The sequence below is a fragment of the Cavia porcellus genome, unplaced genomic scaffold (assembly GCF_034190915.1).
Source record: "Cavia porcellus strain 051 isolate PalLab524CR breed Dunkin Hartley unplaced genomic scaffold, mCavPor4.1 scaffold_21, whole genome shotgun sequence".
In the NCBI taxonomy this organism is placed as follows: Eukaryota; Metazoa; Chordata; class Mammalia; order Rodentia; family Caviidae; genus Cavia; species Cavia porcellus.
In genome coordinates this window covers 17,454,717-17,473,457 of record NW_026947504.1, presented here as the reverse complement: position 1 = coordinate 17,473,457, position 18,741 = coordinate 17,454,717, and the positions used below count along the sequence as shown (strand labels likewise).

Sequence of the window (18,741 nt, the reverse complement as noted above, 5' to 3'; positions counted from 1 at the left end):
TGAGAGTCCAACCCACATCCTAACTCCAACCAGGGCCCTCTGCCTTCCCCTGCTTTCTGTTAAGTGACCTCCTGAAAGGCTCCGCTGTCTCTGAATTGAGTAGCCCCACGTGGTCTGAGCTCTGAGTCGGCACGGAGATCCATTTGGCCTCTTGTCTTCTGAATTCGCTCCTGGTAGTGCAGCTGCCAGTTTCATTCTTGCTGGCGATGTGACTGTACCAGGATCCCGGTTGGCAGACCCCAAAAGGTCTCTGTAGGTGCCACATGGCCAGCACTTCTGGGTGCTCATCTGGACCCTTTGTCCCCTCCGCTGGAGGCTGGGAACCAAGACAGCCTAGCTGTGTCTCCAGCACACACGCTTTCCACCCCTCAGGAAGGGTCTCTGCATAGAACAGGTTCATACTTGGTGGCCTGAGTCAATGCTCCTAAACCTTCCTGTGCATCAGAATTTACTAAATGCCCATTGCTGGGTACCAGTCTCAGATGTCCTCAATGAGGGACAGGAGGCGGGTATATAAATGCATTTTTCAAAGCTTCCCAGGGGATTCTGAGAACAGGTCTGATTCCTGCTCTGCAGACAGTGGGCCAGGTCTTTTCTGCTTGACCAGGCTCTGTCACTTTCCAGGCAAATCTTGAGTCTGGTCCTTAATGAGGCTAGCAAGTCTAGAAAGTCACTTTGTTTTCCCAGTCTTTTTGGGATAGTGAGACTCAGCATTAGTTAGAACCCATAAGAATCTGATCCGGTGTGCCCCAAAATTGAGCCTTCAGTGTCGTAGAGAGCTCTGGAAGCTCCAACCTGCACCTGTGAGAGTTGAACGACTGCAAAGAAGGCCTGGGAACCTGCATTTCCCGAAAGCAACAGACAGTGCTTGCGAGGCCAGCAGGCCTGCTGTCTTGTAGACATCCCACATTCTGGATGTCTGTCTCCTGGGGGTGTTGCTTATCCCTATGTTGTCAAGGGTAATTCTGCCTAGAAAATTCTCTAGGTGAGGCCACTGAGTCCAACTCCTCATACCTCTGAAAGATGAGGGAAACAAGATCAAAAAGTAAAACAACCGGCGCCCAGGCCCTGTCCCATGAGCAGCAGAAATGGCAATGGCCTGGGTCATCTTGGTCCTGCCCTGTGCCCAGCACTCCCAGCCCCATGCATCCAGAGGCTCTTGGTCACCTGAGAGGCCCCAGGTGGCTGCCCTGTCGCAGCCCTCTGCAGTGTCTGAAAAGGCTTCAATCTGTAACCCACCTTAGCCAACAGTGTGCACACTGTGTGTATGTACATGTTCGCATGTTAGGCAGACTACAGTCATGTATGCAAACACCCCAACTTCCATGCTCCCCTGCGGGCTTTGCAAGAAGGCCAGAGAGACAAGCAGGAACAGCGTGTACAAACAGAACCCCACTTTATTAGCAGTTAGTTCGAGATTGTACATTAATGGAGGAAGGTTCCCACTTTTAACACAACCCAAAATGGCTGGTTCAAGAGCTCAACGGGTGAGCAGGCAGCACCCCTCTCCAGCCTTGCCCCGCCACAGGGAAGGAGTCTCGGCCTGCTCCCCTGTGCCCCCCACCCGTGCAGTCAGCCCTCTACTCTCCCCAGGAAGCCACATGAATTTCATGCACAAATTACAAAAGGAGCCCTCTTGCTATAGGAAAAGCTAGCTCAGCCCTAGAAAGCCCTCTCCACCCCGTCGTCCTCCCAAGAGGAGCAGTGGCGGGCTGAGCAGGGAATATCGTAGGATGAAACCCAGCTTCGGTCTCCCCCATTCTCACTGCGGGCGCTGGCTGCACGCAAAGTCCATGCCTGTCTCCCACGGGAGCTAAATGCTGGCCAGCCCTCTGAGCAGTGAGGGTGTGCAGCCCAGAGCCGCCGAAGTGGGGACCCGGCACTGCCAGGAGGAAAGTCTGGGCCCCCCTCCTGACCTCCACTAGAACAGAGCTGCTTCCTGCCTGGATGTTTTCAGACCTCTCTGCTGTAGGCCCCGCCGGCTCATTCTACAGGTGGGCAATCTGAGGCCCTGGGAGAAAGACTGTCATGCAGCCACCAACTGTACCCAGTGGGACAAAACTTCACAGTTCCTGCCTCTGTCCAGTGCTCTTCTCCCGACACCACGGCTTGGGGAGCATTTCCTCATCAAGGCCCTTCTTGCCACAAGCCAGAGGCTTGGCTCTGCTCCAGTGCATGCAGACCAGAGGCTTCCGCGAAGCAGAAACCCCAGGACCACAAAACAGAACGAGAAAGATGAGATGGGTGCTGGGTCCTATACCCCGCAGCCCACGACCAGGGCCAGAGGGCAGCCAGACTCCCCTAAACCGGGAGTCTCGCTCCATCAGACCAGAGCCCGGCTGGGGCCCCTTGTGCATCCCCTCTGGCCCTTCCTCCAGCCTCTCCCAGTCCCCTCCCCTGAGCTCCTGCAGCTCTCAGCTGGCCCCTCTGTCTCCTACAGATGACAGTGGAGGTGCCACTCAGGCAGGAGGAATCTGCCTAATCAGTGTGAATGGCCAAACGACCTTCCAAAATACAGGGATAAAGGAACTGGCCAGGCGACACCAGGAGGAAGCAGATATCTGGAACATGGGACTCCACATGATGGCAGGCCTGGCAATCTCACAGACATCATCATTGGAAAATCAGATGGGCAGAAAGAATTAGCATTCAGAGAGATTTTTAAAACACACTGCAAGATGCAAAGTGTGCACCTTGCTTGACTCCAATTCCAAACCCAGGTGAGTTATTAGGGACAGCCAATGTTGCTGGGAAATCCCTGTTATCTGTCTTAGCCGTGGCTCAGGTGCCACCTCTTAGGGAACATGGGCAGAAGCATCTAAGGGTAAGTGTCAAGATGTCTGCAAATTACTTTTAAACTGGGCCAGAAAAACATACACACAGAGAAAAATACAAATGCAGCAAAATCCTGTAATTTTCAATCTAGACGCCAGGTAGCATTTACAGTCAAGTATCTGGTGAGATGTTTTTGCGATGTTTTGGAACTGCTCTTCCCACCAACATAGCTGCAGAGGCCACCAGTCTCTGCAGGCCCACACAGGAGTTCACCTCACCAGGAAGCACCAGCTGCTCCAACACAGGGCTCAAGAGAGGCTCTGCTTTAGCTCAGACTCATCCTAAGGAACTGAGGCAGCTGTGGTGGCACCCACCCTGGGGCAGAAAAGGGTAGAGGGGACACAGAATGGAGGTGGAGTCATCCATGCAATTTAAACCTTTTTTTCCTCTTTTTTGGCCAAATGCTAACAGGGAACCTGTGGGTGCGGAAGACTGACCGTGCTGCCCTATGTGCGCCAGGTATCTGTGTGGCTGTTAGCTGACAGCCCAGGACAGCAGAACGCCCTCTCCTCATACTCATGCTCCAAGTCCTGGCTGTGGAAAGGGACAGAGCAGCAGTGACCTCACTGACAGAACAGGCAGCAGGTCTGGTCACAAGATCCCCAAAAAAGCCGAGCCCGAGTCCAGGCTCTCTGCTTGGCTCTTGCAGGGTCTCCAGCTTGCCTGTGTACACGAGCCTGGAGAGAGGGAACAGAGCTGCCAGCTTTCCAGGCTGTGCAGGAGGTGGGAGCGGGCTCTAGCCCAGAGGGCAGACCTCAGAGTGCAGGGTCCAAGCCCAGATCACAGCCAACAGTCCCCACAGGCAGGAAGGGAGGGTAAGGGCTTGCACCAGAGCCCTGCTCACTCTGGAAGCTAGGCTCTGGCTGGCAGCTGTCCTCACGAGCAGTGGAGGATAGGAATTGGCCCTGTCCTCAGGCACTTGCCTTCCATCCCTGCTAGACCCTCGGCCAGGACCAGGGGAAACCCGCCCTCGTTACACACTGCAAGTGGGGAACTTGAGAAGAGGGAACCAGTGAGAACACAAGCTGGGGAGGACCCTCCCGATGGGGAAGAACCAGAGGAGCAAACGCACATCTGGGGATGAGAAGGCTCAAAGGCACCTGGCTGGGAAGAGTGGTTTGTCCCTTTGTCCTGGAATGACCACAGCTGTGACTGAGGGAGGCACAGGGACCTAGCACAGAGTAGGGTCCCACAGTGGGCTTAGAGGCAGTGTGGTATTGGAAGAAGAGCACTGGACTCAGAATTGGAGGCCCCGAGTTCAACTCTCAGCTCTGCTGCCCACCAGAGGTGACACTGACCACGTAGGCCCTCTCCCCTCCTCGACCTGCTTTGTACCCCTCAAAGGACCCATCCCACCCAAGATGCGAGAGTCTCTGGAACAAGGCTCTCCAGCAACAACTTCCCGAGCGTCCGGCGGAAGCTGAATTGGCAGTTGAGGGAGGCTGGGAGGCACCCTAGCCTTAGACACTTCACATTGTTAAAGCGGGGCAGGAGCAAAACCCAAGGAGAAACTAGTCAAGAGGTCCCTACAGGGGCCTGGAGACAGCTCTGTGGGTCCCGGGGGCATCCTGCGCCCAGGGCAGCCCCCAACCTAGCACCATGTGAGGAGGGAGAGGGCCAGGCCAGCTGCACCAGTGCGTCTGCCCTAGCCCTAGCTACTTCCTGTGGCCCCAATCCCCCAGGACCACGGGCCTCAAAGAGCCAGACTGCCTGGAGAGAGCTGGTCTTCTTGGTATGTGTCACTGCCTGTTTCCCTGGGGTGGCCCCAGACCGCTGTGGCACTTGTGAGAGGGAACAGAGATCTCTCCCTCGACCCCACACTGTCTGCGTGGGGTCTGGATACATTCTGACACACCCTCCTTCCCTCAGAGCTCATTCTCTAGCACTAAGATATGACACCCTTGATACTGGGGCTTACCAACATTGTATAAGACTGAATTAAAAACAAACCCAACCAAAAAATATAATATATATATATACACATTTTATATATATATATATATATATATGTAACACAGTGCGACCCCAGCACCCAGGGTTTGAACTCTGGCACCAAGAAAAAAAACAAAATATTAAAATACTTTAGCTTCTTAGTATTTGAGAGGTTAGGGGGTCTCTGGGAACCCTCGGCCACAGGTCATGTGGGCAGAGCAGCAGGCCGCAGTCTCCACAGCTCCACCACGTTTTCTGGCCGAGGCGGTGGGTGGGAACGATGTATGTACATGGGATGTGTGTACTGCAGACTCCTGACCCGCCTCCGCCCTTACCACAGGAAACACCACACACGTCACACCCCAGGAGAAGACTGGGTGAGATCAAGACCTGAGTCTCTGGACCCAAATGGCATGGCAGTGCCCCTGGCCTTCGAAGAGGCCTTGCGGACTGGGTAGGAACTGTAGGAACCAGAGATTCTTTCCCAAAAGGGAAGGTGAGATGGGAAGGTATTAAGCAAAACATGGAGGTGCGGCATGAATCTCTTAAGATGGCCACCCTCATCCACCTAAGGACCACCTCTGGCACCCAGTCCCCTGTGAAGGCCCCGGCTCAAAACACTCAGGGGAAATGTCTAGTCTTTCTCCCTGGTTTGGCAAAAGACCCAGCTGGGCTCTTCTCCCTTACTGTCTGGAGGACAAGGAAAATATGGCAGCTAATACTGAGGGGACGCCCTGCTGGAGCAGGGGAAGGGGATGAAGAACAGGGTGTGGTTGGTAGAACACAGTGAAGGGCAGGAAGACAGTCTTGTGGACTCTCTCCCACCAAGAAGTGGCCTTCCACCAACAGGAAGTGGCCTTCTACCAATAGGAAGTAGCCTTCCACCAACAGGAAGTGGCCTCCCCAGGGAGGCTGTGAGCGGAATGGACCTCTGTGCTGGGGAGATCCGGTAGGCCACAGACCCAGCAGTGGAGGCTCTGAGGCGCTTGTGGACCTGCCTCGCTTCTCCTGGCCCTGCACGGGCCTCAGCAGAGTATTGCTCATACGTGCCTGGCCAGCCCGGCCCGCTCCTTCTCCGCAGGTCAGTCTGGCTCAGCATACAGCGGGACATCCCTGCTGTCACAAGTGTTCAGTCTGGCAGTGATGGCCGTGGCTACCTGGTGTTCTGAAGGTCCTCCCGCAGCCAGGTGGGCAATGTCTGGCCCATCTTGTACAGCAACTTGGAAAGCTCGACGTTGTGGTCCCGGTAGTAGTCCTTCAGGAAAGCTCGGGACTACAACAGGAAGGCAGGCCAGGTCAGGGGACAGGAGGCGCCAGGCACTACTCTCTCTGACACGGCTACCCTGCTGCTGGCACCAACACTATATACCTCTTACTTATGCACAATCCTCTTCGAAAGAGTAGCCTCCAAAGAAAACTCCTAGACAGGCAAAGCACCAAAATGCAGCTCACAAGGTCAAAACTTTGGTGACACAAGCTGGGGATTTAGCTCAGCAGGGCAAGCACCTGTCAGCCAAGTGCTAGATCATGAGTTCGATCCCTGGCACAAAAAAAAAAAAAAAAAACCCTCTGGTGACAGAAAGGCCATTCAGGAGTATGTATATAGTCACAGCACTCAGGAGCTGAGGCAAAAGGATCACCATGAGTTTGAATCCAGCCTGGGCTACCCAGACAGTTCATGTCAGCCTGAACTACAAAGTGAGACCCTGTCTCAAAAAAAAAAAAAAAAAAAAAAAAAAAAAACAGAAAAAAGAAAAGGGAAAGGAAAAGCAAAAAACATCACAAAAAACCGAAACAAATCCAGAGGCAAGCAGGTCAGGAAACATCACCAGGTGCCATGTGACCTGCCCTGCCTGCTTTAGAGGTGCTGTTCTCTCCCAGGAGGACTGCCTAAGCTTCCATGCCTCAGATCCGAATCCTGACCCACAGACCTCGCCTCTCCCGGGAAGCCTCCTCTGCAGCTCCAGCTCCTGAGGCTGCCCCTGTGCTGAGTGTCTCGACTCTTCCGTGCCCCTCGCTGCACACGCTCACCTGAACGGCAGCTCACTGCACCCCTGTGCGTGCCGCCCCCACACAGGCCCTCCCAGGACCCAGCAGCCACCACTTACATCCAGGTCCATTTCTGGGTATTTCCGGCCCTTGCTTTTGCCCAGACACTTGGTTTTTCCTCCTTCGAGCAGCTGGCACCAAAATCCTTTCTTTGGATCAAACCTGTGGTGGTGGAGAAACCTGCGATGAGAGCCAGCCCAGCCCTGCTCCCTCCATGAGGGTGACATCCAGGAACGCAGAGTCAGGACTCGCCTCCGGCCACACTGACTGTGGGACTGATGTGCCCGGCCCCGGGGACTACACTGAACTCACTTGTCCTTCCTGCCTGCAGAGGGCAGCTCCTGCAGCGCCTTCCCAAGCTGAGCTACCCCGTTTCTCCAGCAGCCCTAACACGGACACTTGCTGGTCCTGTATCATCCGAAAACTGTGTCTCAATTTCTACCTCAGCGGTGAGCTGCATTTTCTTTTAATCCCCAAAGCCTTCTTTATTCCTCCCAATTTCAAGTGACAACAGGGTGCAGGAAAAAAAAGACACAGTGGGGTTCTTTTGCTTTTTAACGAATTGTATCCTTAACAAGAAATGCAAGGGTATTTGCGTGTGCACTGTGGAGTTTTGTATTTTGGAGTAAACTTCAGAAAGGTCAGAGCAGGTGCCTTCTGTGCACCACAGCACACTGCCTTCAAGGGCATTTCTGGGACATGAGCTTGGCAGCAGTCACCGCGAGAAGACGACCCTGGCATCAGAACTCGGCCCCAGACAGGGCACTACTGAGCAACAAACATGGGGCACACACAATCCCCTCAGGCGGGTGAGGGAGACAGGGCTCTCTGCAAGAGCCCAGGGCAGTCACGGCTGACAGAGATGAGGACAGCAACTAGCACTTGTACCAGCCAAGCACTGTGCCAGGAGCTCCACACACATCCTGTCGCCCAATTCGGTGAGCCCAGGAGGCGGGGGTTATTCTCGCCACCCCTCCGCTACACAGGAGCAAAGTGAGGCCCCAACAGCTCAGGGCCTCATTAGCCGTCAGGGCCACGCGACAGATCTGGGGTTGGACCGGGCATCAGTGACCTCACAGCCTGTGCCCACCACAGTTCCTGCTTCCTGCCTCAAGGGGATGGGGCGCGTCTTCACCTTCCACCCTTCTGCCCTCCCTTCTCCACCTTCCCTTCCGGCACTGTGAGGAAACAACAGGCCTCCTGCGGGCTTCGTAGGGGAGGAGGAAGAGGACGACTCGAGTCCTCTTCTCTTGGGACCCTTCCTCCTGCCGAGTGTACCCCTGTCTAGGGCACAGTGTGGAAGGGTGGGCCCTCCTGTCCTACCCCTGGAGCCCAGGCTGGCACTGGCCCTCCATGGGACAGCATCTGCTGTGCCCCTGCACCAGCTCCGAGGGAGTGGGCTTACTGCCATCAACAAAATACGACTAGTTTCCTTCTCCTCAGATTATATTTTCAGTCAAAATCCAACACTAGAAAACCCTCTGGGAATGGAGGCTGCTCTGTGCTGGGCTGACTCACATAAAACACTAAAAATGTGCAGCCCGGGCTAAACTGAACTGAAGGGAACACCCCAGGCTGCTCACGCTGATTAGGGAGCAGATTCCACTCCCCGTGCCTCCCCGCCGTGCACACCTCTTTTGCAACACAAGGCTTGAACCTGAGGCCTTGGCACTGAACAATAGCCTTAGTCCACTTTCCCCCGACCCTCCCTTCCCTCCTCTCTCTGTCTCTGTCTCTGTCTCTCTCTCTCTCACATGAGATAATGTCTCACTAGGTCAGTAAGTTGCCCGAGCTGGGCTCAAACCTGTGATCTCCCCGCCTCATCTTCTCCGACTGCTGGGACTCCAGGAATGCACCACTGTTCCAGGCTACTTTACTAACATGACTGAAGTCAAATTAATACAGTGGTACCTCTGTTCAAGAACTCAATTCTCTCCATGCTGCTGGTCACAAACTAAACTGAGAACCAAATCAAATTTCCCCTAAGGTCCATATTGAACCTAAGCACTGAATTTGATTCTGTTCTTACCCAACTTAGTTTGTGACCCGAATCATGAAACAAATCAAGTCTGTGAACTGAGGTCCCGCTGTATTACCTTTACTACTAAACAGCCATGAGGGAAGTGCTGCCTCTAATTAACTATGCTACTCCCATAGTTGGTCAAGCCTTTGGTTTCATGGCACAGATGCCTGATCAGGTAATCACCCCGCTGAAGGCCAATGCGATACTCACGCCAAGGTTTTGTGGTAGTCAATGGTGTTAGTCACCCCGAGGAATTTCTGCACTGTGTCCATCACTTTGGCAGGTTCTGTTCGCAGCAGTTTGCCATCCAAGACCAGAATCTGGAAAGAAGAAAAGGAGGTTACCTGGACTGGCTTTCCTCCTGGAGGCAGGCAGGGTCAGCAGCCAGAGCAGCAGGAAGGGGCCTGGCACCATATGGTGTTTTCCAGGGTCAGCTTCCTACTCTACCTGACCGGCAGGGATCTGTGCCCGACACTCCATGCTGCGGTCTAGTTCCCTGAGCTCTGCCAGGTCTGTCTGTCCCGTCAGCCCTCAGCACCCCTGCTGCACCCTCTCTATGCTTCCAGCCTGTACCCCACACCTGCTCCAGACTTGAAAGAGTTTCTCCCAAGACCTCCAGGGATCTGCCCCTGCCCCTGTTCTCCCATCCCCACACCTGAGTCTTCCTGCGCTGGCTGCGCACCCAGGGCTTCTGCGCCCCTCGGGTCCCTCCTGGGGCCTGGCAGGCCTACCTGGTTGGCGTGGAAGGCGCTGAGCCATCGCTCAATGTGGGTGGCGTACCAGCCGGGGACCAGGCAGCGGCTCTGCAGGGCACGCAGCTTGGAGGACGCATCTGGGCTGGCTGTGATCACCTCGTGGAAGGTGTACTTCAGGGCCACGGGGTCATCATGGGCGCGCTGGTGCTGGGGGGAGGGAAGAGGTGGGCATGGCACACAGAGTACAAAGGAGAGGCCACTTGCTGTGGGACCACAGCCTATGAAGTGCAGGAGACCCTGGACCAGAGGCTGGCCCTGTCCTCCAGTCCGGCTCCGGCCCTCATTGCCATCAGGTCTCAGGAAGTCACTGGGCCCGCAGCTCTAAGGTCCCCATCTCCGCAGGATGGGCATCGGACTGGACATGGGTTTCCCTGTACTGGTCATCACACACCATCTCTGAGGTTCCTGCCTGACCCACAGACCAATATGTGCTGATGTCAACCTTGTTTCTTCCATGTATCAATTCTTGTTGAGAAAATTCAACTCCCTAAATAGAAAACTACAATCAGTGACCACAGAGAAGGCAACCATCAGTAAATACAATAAAAATAAAAATAAAAATAAAGAATATTCCCAAACACCACCAAACATCTGCCCGGGGCCCCAACCCCAAAACTTGCACTCTCTGTTAGAAACAGGGCTTGGCTGTCTTAGAAATGACATAGGAGTCACTTGCCCCAAACTGAGCATTCTCTTTTATGGAAATCAGACAGACTAGAGAACACTGTAAAGGGAGAAAGCCAAGTCCAAATCACCAAAAGTAATGCTGTGGGCCATTAGTATCTGCAAGACTATCAAAGACAGCAGTGCACAGCCATAAACCCGCTCTGGGTGGCTGAGGCTGAAATAGGAGGATCACACGTTCAAGCCCAGCCTGGGAAATTTAGTGGCAAAGAAAAAAAATGTAATTTAATTTAAAAGCCACTGTGGATGTAGTGCAGTGTGAAGGCCCTCGGTTTGATCCCTGTGCACGGGGAAAAAAAATCATCCAGGGCCTGGGGACCCGGCCATGAGGTACGTGCTGCCCTGCCCAAGCCGACCCCTGGGCCCCACTGAGGTCAACAGAGCAAAGGATAGGGGGTCTCCTCCGATCTCCCTCCCAAGGCAGGCAGTTGCCATCCGCTCCTTTCAGCTCCCTCTCGGGTTTCCTGGTAGGAATGGGTCTCCTTTCTCCTCATCTCCCTAACTTGCCTTGAGCATGGACAGGAGAAAAAACAGGCCTTCGAACCAGAAGACCTGGATCCAAAAGCCCACACCACATGAAACTTGCTGAGTCCCGAGTCTCTCACAGGTGCTAAGGGGCACACACACACACCCTACCTTCTAGGACACTGCTGTGAATGAAGCTCCAGGGAGGGTCCAAAGTTGATCCCTGCCTTTGGTTCAGAGCAGGGGGCTGCCCTGACTGCTGCTTGAAGCCCTTTTCTGTCTCCCACAAAAGCAGTAGGTGGGCGCATGGCAGAGAAGCAGCCAGCAGTGTTCTGCATATCCCTACAGACAAAGCCCATGGGAGGAATGGACTCTAGGATGTGAACCAAAGTCCTGGGAAAGAGGGCTTCCCCCTCAGACTTGGGAGGACAAGGATCCCTAGGGACAGGAGCAAGGAGCACTACAGTTGCTGGCCCTGCAGGGGATACTGAGAGGCCCCAAGGGAGCAGCCACCAAAGTATCCAAGGACAGCGTCTCAAAGGGCGGCAGTGAGCTACAGAAAGTGGCCTGGCTAGAAGAGGTCTTTCCAGCCGAAACAGTCAACACTGTCCCACTGAGCAGGCACTAGGGCCCCAGTGTTCCTCAATACCAAGAGCAGGCCTGGCCCACTGGCATGCCAAGGTGGTCAGGATCCTGGCCTTAGGCACCAGGGCCACTTATGAATCAAAGCACATGGCAGTGCAGCCTAAGAGGACTGGCAGATAGGAGAGGGACTCAGGCCCAGGCTCCTAAATAGGTTGCCAGTGTCCCTGTGAGTACAGTGGGCTATACTCAGAAGAAATTAAATCAGGCCAGGTGCAGTGGTGCACACCTGTAATCCCAGCACCCAGGAGGCTGAGGCAGGAGGATCACTGCAAATTCAAGATCAGCCTGGGCTACATAGTGAGTTGAAGGTCAGCCTGAACTATACAGCAAGACCCTGTCTCAAAAGAAAACCAAAACAACAAAACACAGAAAAAAAAAAAAAAAAAAAAGAAGAAAAAAAAAGAGAAAGAAAGAATGAACAATTAAATCTGGTCACAGAAACAGAAGAAGGTTCCGGCTCTCATCTACCTCAGCAGGCATGAGGATCCAGCCCTTGCCAGGCATCGGTGCCCCCACTCAGACCAGTTCCCATGTCTGCCCACACCATGGCCCGAGGAGAAGCTACAGTCAGCATGTGCCCCCACACCGAAGACAAGCCGCCCCAAGACCTCCCAGCCTCCACCCCTTGTGGGGTCAGGATTCTGGGCCAGAGCCCACCCGAAGCTAGAGTTAAGCAGCACATGGTGGCTGGGGTTCTGCACCCATGCCAGGTGCGGGGTGCCAGGGAGGCACCTGGCACCTCATTCCGGGTACCCACTCAAGGTCAGCACGAGCAGGTACTTCTTGGCACAGCCGGGTGAGTGAGCGTCAGAGAGAAATAGCAGCCCGCACTAGGGCCCTCAACCCACCCTGCTCACCTGGTACCAGGAATAGGCCCGGTCCGCCGGGTTGATGAGGATGGTGAGGATCTTGGCCTTGGGTAACAGGGCAGCTGCCCGGCGGGGCGCCACTTCAGAATCGAAGTAGTTAGCGCTCTTCTCAAAGTAGAAGTCAGAGGTGGTGTTGGAAGGGATAGGGAAGAACTCCATGTACCTGCGAGAGGCCGAAGGGGACTCTCAGGCGAGGCCTGGGAAGAAGGGGCCCGTGGATGCCCTGTGAGTGGCTGTACTTCCTCAGAAAGTGGCAGGGCGGGCTGCTCCGGCCAAACCAGATCTCACCTCCAGCAGCACTTGTGGGGACGGCCATGGGCCGACTCCCCTTTCTGAATTTGTTCCTTCCCAGTGGAGGCTGTGGGGTCGGGATGATCTGAGCCTCGAGGTGAGATGCGGGTTGGGGGCCATGAAGAAGGGTGGGAGTGCTCCAGCCTAAGCTCAGGTCCCACCCGGTCACCCTCCACGCAGGCCTAACTCTGCCGCTAGGGGGCGCGTCCGGGCTCAGCAGCTCTCTGACCCAGCAGGGCCGGCAGTGGGAAGCACAGGGTAGGCTGGCCTTCCTCCCCGCAGCAGTGCTGTGGACCTGGAGACAGAGGCGTGCCCGGGCCCTGGCCTACTACGGGTGAGACGACAGCTCTCCCAGCCAGCGTTTCCTATCCTGCCCGAGTGACGACCTTCTAACCTAAGGACCATTCTGAAAATGAACCGAGCTGTACAGACCCTCCTGGGGGCCGCGACTCATGGAAAGCCAGGATAACAACTTGGAGGACTCGTGGGAAGCAGATCGGACCCATGAAACTGTGCCTCTCCACAGTGGTCCTGAGGACCCTAACACAGTCACCAGGGCCTTGAGAAGTTCCCATGCCTCCCTACTAAGTCAGAATCTTGGGGTTGGGGCCAAGGAATTGTCCTCTCTCCTTTTTCTGAAATTTTTCTGTTTGTAATACCTAATTTGAGAAAGCTCAAAAGGCAAAAGTTTTGCTTCCTATGACTCTGTAGGAAAGCCATTAGGCAGCAAAGCTCAACTTCCTTATCTTATCTGCTGTAAATAAATATTCACATACTTTGCTGCACACCTGCTAACATACTACAGGTGGGTGCTGCGCCGCCCTGGGCTCTGCTGAAGACGTTAAGCACGTGGCTCTGCACTATATTAACTTTCCAAAGCCGGAACACACTGGCTTCCAATATCTCTGGCCACAAGAGGTTTTGGGTAAGGGACAAGACATGTCAGAGATAATGGAAAATGGACAGATATTTGTATGGATGGACAGATATACAGGCAAGATAGACATATGGGTAGAGAAATGATAGCTAAATAAGGGAAATGCACACAGAAAATATTTTAAAAATAGCCCATAATTCTGCCTAGATCATGTTAATGTAACCATAATAAATAAGGCTAACACATAAGTTTTACTTTTTCTGCCAAAGTTTTAAAAAGTAATAGGAGGGTGAGCCAAGTGAAAACTGGAGGTAAAGCACATGCTGCCTCACTAAAAATGACAACTGTAGAAGGTTCTGGTGAGAAGCCACACCTGGAACCGCTTGCCCAGGTGAGCCTGAAGGCTGCCCAGCACGTCAGAACAGAGTACACAGGAACGCCTGGTCTCCACGGGGAGCCACACACAGTGACGCTGAGATGTCAGCCCTGCTCTGTCCTCGGCAGACCTTGGGACCTCGGGAACACTCCTCCCCTGTGACCGGGGCAGTAATGCAAAGGGGCAGAGGGCTTCCTCATTGAGTGTCCTGTCTGTGACAACATCCTCCCACCATGATTCAAGGGTCACTGCTCTCCGTCCCTGTTTACAGGAACTTTAGCTGTGTGTGAACAAGCACCAGCTGCTTCCTGCTGTGTCCACAGTCACCTCCCCATGTAGCTCCAGAGTAGCCTTCCTGTCCTGCTGTGGCCAGAGGCCCACTCACCAGTCAATGCCTTTGTGATAGTTGTGGCCGTTAAAAAACTGGATCTCCTCAAAGGTCTCCGAGCTGGGGTAGTTGCTGCTTAGGTCCGGATGCATTCCCAGGAATAAATAGAGGGCTGTGGTGCCTAGAGGAGGAGAGGCACTGAGGATCATACCCCACCCCTGGACAAAAAGATGGAGTTTGGGTTTTAGGCCCGGCTCTCTAGTGTTCACTGGGAGGTCCTGGGAAAGTCTTTTCCCTTCTCTGGTCTTAGCTTCCTCATTTGTACAGTAAAGAAACTGTGCTAAATCCAGGATGATAAGTATAGGGTTTGTCTGTGGATACTACAGCTCCTGTACCCCTTGCAGACATTACCAATCCACTACATTATTCTCCACCAATACACAGACATGATCTCAGAATCCTCCTCATCACTGCACGCTGACAATCATCTCAAATTGACTATGGTCTCTGCAGAATCTCAGAGCTAGAGGTTTCTCCTGGTCCTTTCCAGCTCTAGGCCTCTGTACACTCCGGTACTTGTGAGCAGCCCAGGAAAAAGGGGCTCTAACCTTCTCCCTGTTAATGTAAAACTACTGTAGAGCCAAACTTGCTGGCTCCATTGTCTTCTCTCTGTCTCCCCCAGTCCTCAGGGAGATCTTTCATTTACCGCCTGTGGTGTGACTCTGCGGTTTATATGCTACAATAAGAATATCCAGAAGAGAAAAAGATGCAGAATTTGGTGAAAGAGTATCAGCTTTGGGGTCACAGAAAACAAGTCTCAAGACCTAGAACTGGCATTTCTTAGCTAAATGTGCTATGGGAAGTCATTTCACTTCTCTGAGCCTTGAGTTGCTTGTCTGTAAAATGGAGTAGCCATTTGTGCCACACAGTGGCATGTGGATGGCAAGTACTAACAATCACACCACTGCTTCTCCATCGTGCACCTCTGGCAGGCATTATAATGGATTCCAGTCCACTCTGCATTGAACCAGCTTTGCCTAGGACAGCTCGAACCTGCAGAGCAGCTGATTTGGGCTTCTTTGTCTGCCTATACTCAGAGACCCCCAGGAGGACACAGAGAAAGCTCCTTCAGGCTGTGGTTAGACAAACACCAGAATCCCACGCTCAGCCTCCACTCTCTTCACACTCCATATAGACAGGCAACTCCTCTTCACCCTCGCTTCTTCACCCTCGCTCTGCTCCCACTGCCAGGAGGAGGAATCCGGAGTGGGACCACAGCTGGGTGGTCCCCATTATCCCACAGAAGAGACGGGGGAGTAAGGGGGGTCAAGGCTGGAGAGACCTGCCTGTTTTCTGAGGGCCAATGATGAGAAGCTTTGGGAAGCGGTCACATGTCTTCTCCTTGGACCAGATGTCTTTGTGGCGTTTGTCCTCACAGGGGTCCTAAAACCAATAGTGCAAGGAACGTGAGGGAGGCCCAAGAACTCAACGAATGCACTCTACTGCACGTGGACATTGAGCTCTTGCAGCCCTGACTGCCAGACAAAATACTTCATGTGAATTTGCCACCTCCCACCCTCCAGACACCGAGCGTGACAGGCAGGGACCCTTCCTGGTGAGTCTCAGGGCCCCAGCAAACCCTAGCAAAATGCCTAGCTGCGTGCTTGGCACATATTAGGAACTCACAAGCCCTTGTTAAACTGAACTGGACAAATAGTGTCTGGACCAAAGGTCAGAAAACTTTTCCTACAAACTTGGGTGAACGTTCAGTAAACATTGCAGCCTTTAGATTCTGCTGAGTTTCGGCCGCTTCCAGGAATATGCATGGCTACGTGCCCATAAAACTTTCTTTACACAAACAGACCACAGGCTGAATTTGGCCCATGAGTCATGGCTTGTGGACCCTTGGTCTTAACTATGAGACACCACCAGCTCTGGCTCCTGTTTCCAATTTTTAACGGCTCCCAGAAGTAGACTTTCCTGAGAACTGTCTCCCTAAACCCTCCTGACAGGTTCCGCCCAGGGCTGAGAACCTGCTGCACTTAAAGAGGCCTAAGATATGACCTACGAGACCATCACAGCTTTTCTAATGTCTTTTTATTTTGTTTTGCTTTTGAGACAAGGTCTAACTAGGTAGCTCAAAAGGCTCTATATTCATAATTACTCCTGCCTCAGCCTCCCCAGTGCAGGATTCCATGTTTTTCCAAGGGTGCATGACAGTGTGCGTGCATGCAGGCCTGTGTGGGGAGGTGTGTGACGGCACATGACGTATGAAGGTAAAGCGCATGCCCGAGAGTGGAGGGCATTGTGCCCTTGCAGCAACGTGTGACCTGCCCTGTCCCTACCTGCCAGAGGGGGTCCTTCTCTTCAGAGAAGATCTGGAAGTACTTCTGGGCCAGCTGCACGGGCGGCAGTGTCTGCAGCCGCAGGTTGGTCCAGGAGTACAGGAACCGCACCAGGTGCTTGAAAGTATACAGGCCCAGCCGGTCATTCCCGTAGTTGGATAGGTGTGTCATAAAGATGCTGATCTGCTCCGGGGAGGGGAAGAGGCAGGCAGCAGTTGGGTTAGAGTCTGAGCTCTTCAACCCCACCTTGGACCCTGGTAGCTCTGTCTCCGTTTGCAGGGCTGTCCAGTGACCAGTGCCACACACACTGGCATCATCACAAACTTGCTACGTGACCATGGCCTGAGTGCAATCAGGATGACCCAGCTATAATGGACCCCAAATATTACAACCCCACGGTGAGAGGCAGGTTGATGCAGGAGCTATTTGTGTTTTGTTTTATGCATCTGGAGGTTGGAGGGAAGGAAAGGCCTACTGAGCCCATAAAGCTGAACAATAACAACCACTTGACATTTACTTAATACTATTAAAGTATGGATAATTGCTTCCATTTACAGATAAGGAGAGGGCCAGACAGCTCAAGCAGAGTCTTGTGTGTGTGTGCTGAGTATGGCTGTACACATACACACACATACACAAAGAATGCAAAGAGAACATGCACAAAACAAAGAACAAGAAAGCTCTGACTCTTTAGTCCAGATCTCATGGCAGAGGGACAGCTCCAGTACTGGGCAGCAGGTCGCTTGACTCCCAGAACCCCCCATCAGTATCCCTCCTGGGGCTGGGTCACCAGCAGCACTCTTCAAGCCAGCTGCAGGCTACGGAGAACTCACGGGATTGAGGAGCACTGTGAGGAACAGCTCGCCCCCATTGATAATCTTGTCCAGCTCGCTGGAGCCACCAGGGTACTCGTTGTAGAAGATAGTGTGTGTGAAGAGGCCACACGTCTGCCTTGGGAGGACCTGGGAGATGGGGAGAGCGGCTGTCACTTCTCCAGGAGTAGACTGCGATAAGCAGTCCCTCAGGAGAAGGGCCAGGGCATTTCCTCCGAAAGGCTCTCTTTGGGTGTCCTCACAGCCCCTACCAGCATCTCAGCAGCCTGCAACATCTGCCCTATCCCAGGGTATCACAGGATCTTGCTGTTTAATACTACACAACTCTTCTCTGTACAACATAATCAGGCCCCAAGGAAACGTGGTGGAACTGTTTCTGGAAACTTGGATCATTTGCAGCAAAGGTCCTTGGCCTCCTAAAGCAGCTGTGCAAACCCCTGACATGAGAGCCTTGCCTGGGGGCCCTCGTGGTCAGGCACTAGCTTAGCTGTTTACTGTCCATCTCCCCACAGGAAGATGCACAAGCACAGGCCTGCCTTGTTAGGACCTCTTTCCAGAGTTCACGTGAGTCTCTGGTATGGAGGAGTGGTGGGTGGCTGGGTGGCTAGATGGAGAGATAAATATACAAACCCTACACACAGCTACCCCACTGTTACGGCTTTAAATTACATGTCCACTCAAAACCTTATGCATTCATAGGTGAGGCGGCTTTTGGGAGTGACTAGATTACAGGTGTGTGAAGCTGGGTCAGTTTACTGGTTGGTTTGGCATAGTTCTGGTTGTGGGTGAGGCCTTACTAAAGACAGAAGACCCACACTAATGTGGATGGCACCAACGAACGGGCTAGTAGCCTGGATGGCATAAACAGGGAAAGGAGGAAGGCTCACTGCTGCTTCTCTGCCATGCCATCCTGCCTTCAAGCCAGGTGACGATGGACTGAAACCTCTATAAACTGTGAGTTGAAATAAACCTTTCCAGACTAGGGATTTAGCTCAGCAGCATAAGCGCCGCCTTGCAAGCATGCAGTCATTGAGTTTGAGCCCCAGTACCAAAAAAAGAAAAAAGAAAGAAAGAAACCTTCCTCCTGGGTATTTTGTGCCAGCAACAAGAAGGTGACTTCATATTCACCCACAGTGACTGACGACAACTTATACTTTCGGGACAAAAACCTTTCACTTTGACTCCCCTCCCTCTTCCACACCTGACACCCAATTGGTCAGCAGGTCCTCCTGGCTCTAACTTCTAGTAAGTGCAGGATATGACTATGTTCCAACTATGCATGGTGCTCGAAGCTACCACATCTCTTCTCTGGAAGACTCCAATGGCCTCCAGATCTGAATCCTAAACCTACACCCTGCTCAGCCAATAGGAAGAATGATGAAAATCCTTTTAAGATACGAGTCAGGGGCTGAGGATCCAGCTCAGTGGCATAAG

At 53.3% G+C, this 18,741-nt stretch overlaps 1 protein-coding gene across 4 annotated transcripts in view; it reads right to left on the bottom strand.

The window, feature by feature from the left end:
• Positions 1 to 1,379: 1,379 nt before the first annotated feature.
• The window catches only part of Ndst1 (N-deacetylase and N-sulfotransferase 1), a 59,379-nt gene continuing 42,017 nt past the window's right edge, over positions 1,380 to 18,741 (bottom strand). For all 4 annotated transcript variants that reach the window (XM_063232386.1, XM_005006997.4, XM_005006996.4 and 1 more), the window contains 9 exons: positions 17,308 to 17,436; positions 16,475 to 16,657; positions 15,476 to 15,572; positions 14,187 to 14,310; positions 12,246 to 12,420; positions 9,571 to 9,741; positions 9,050 to 9,159; positions 6,876 to 6,978; positions 1,380 to 6,040 (listed from right to left, as the gene is read on the bottom strand). In XM_063232386.1, the coding sequence (XP_063088456.1) occupies positions 5,921 to 6,040; positions 6,876 to 6,978; positions 9,050 to 9,159; positions 9,571 to 9,741; positions 12,246 to 12,420; positions 14,187 to 14,310; positions 15,476 to 15,572; positions 16,475 to 16,657; positions 17,308 to 17,436 (1,212 nt within the window). In that variant the 3' untranslated portion in view covers positions 1,380 to 5,920. The remainder of the gene's footprint in view (positions 6,041 to 6,875; positions 6,979 to 9,049; positions 9,160 to 9,570; positions 9,742 to 12,245; positions 12,421 to 14,186; positions 14,311 to 15,475; positions 15,573 to 16,474; positions 16,658 to 17,307; positions 17,437 to 18,741) is intronic.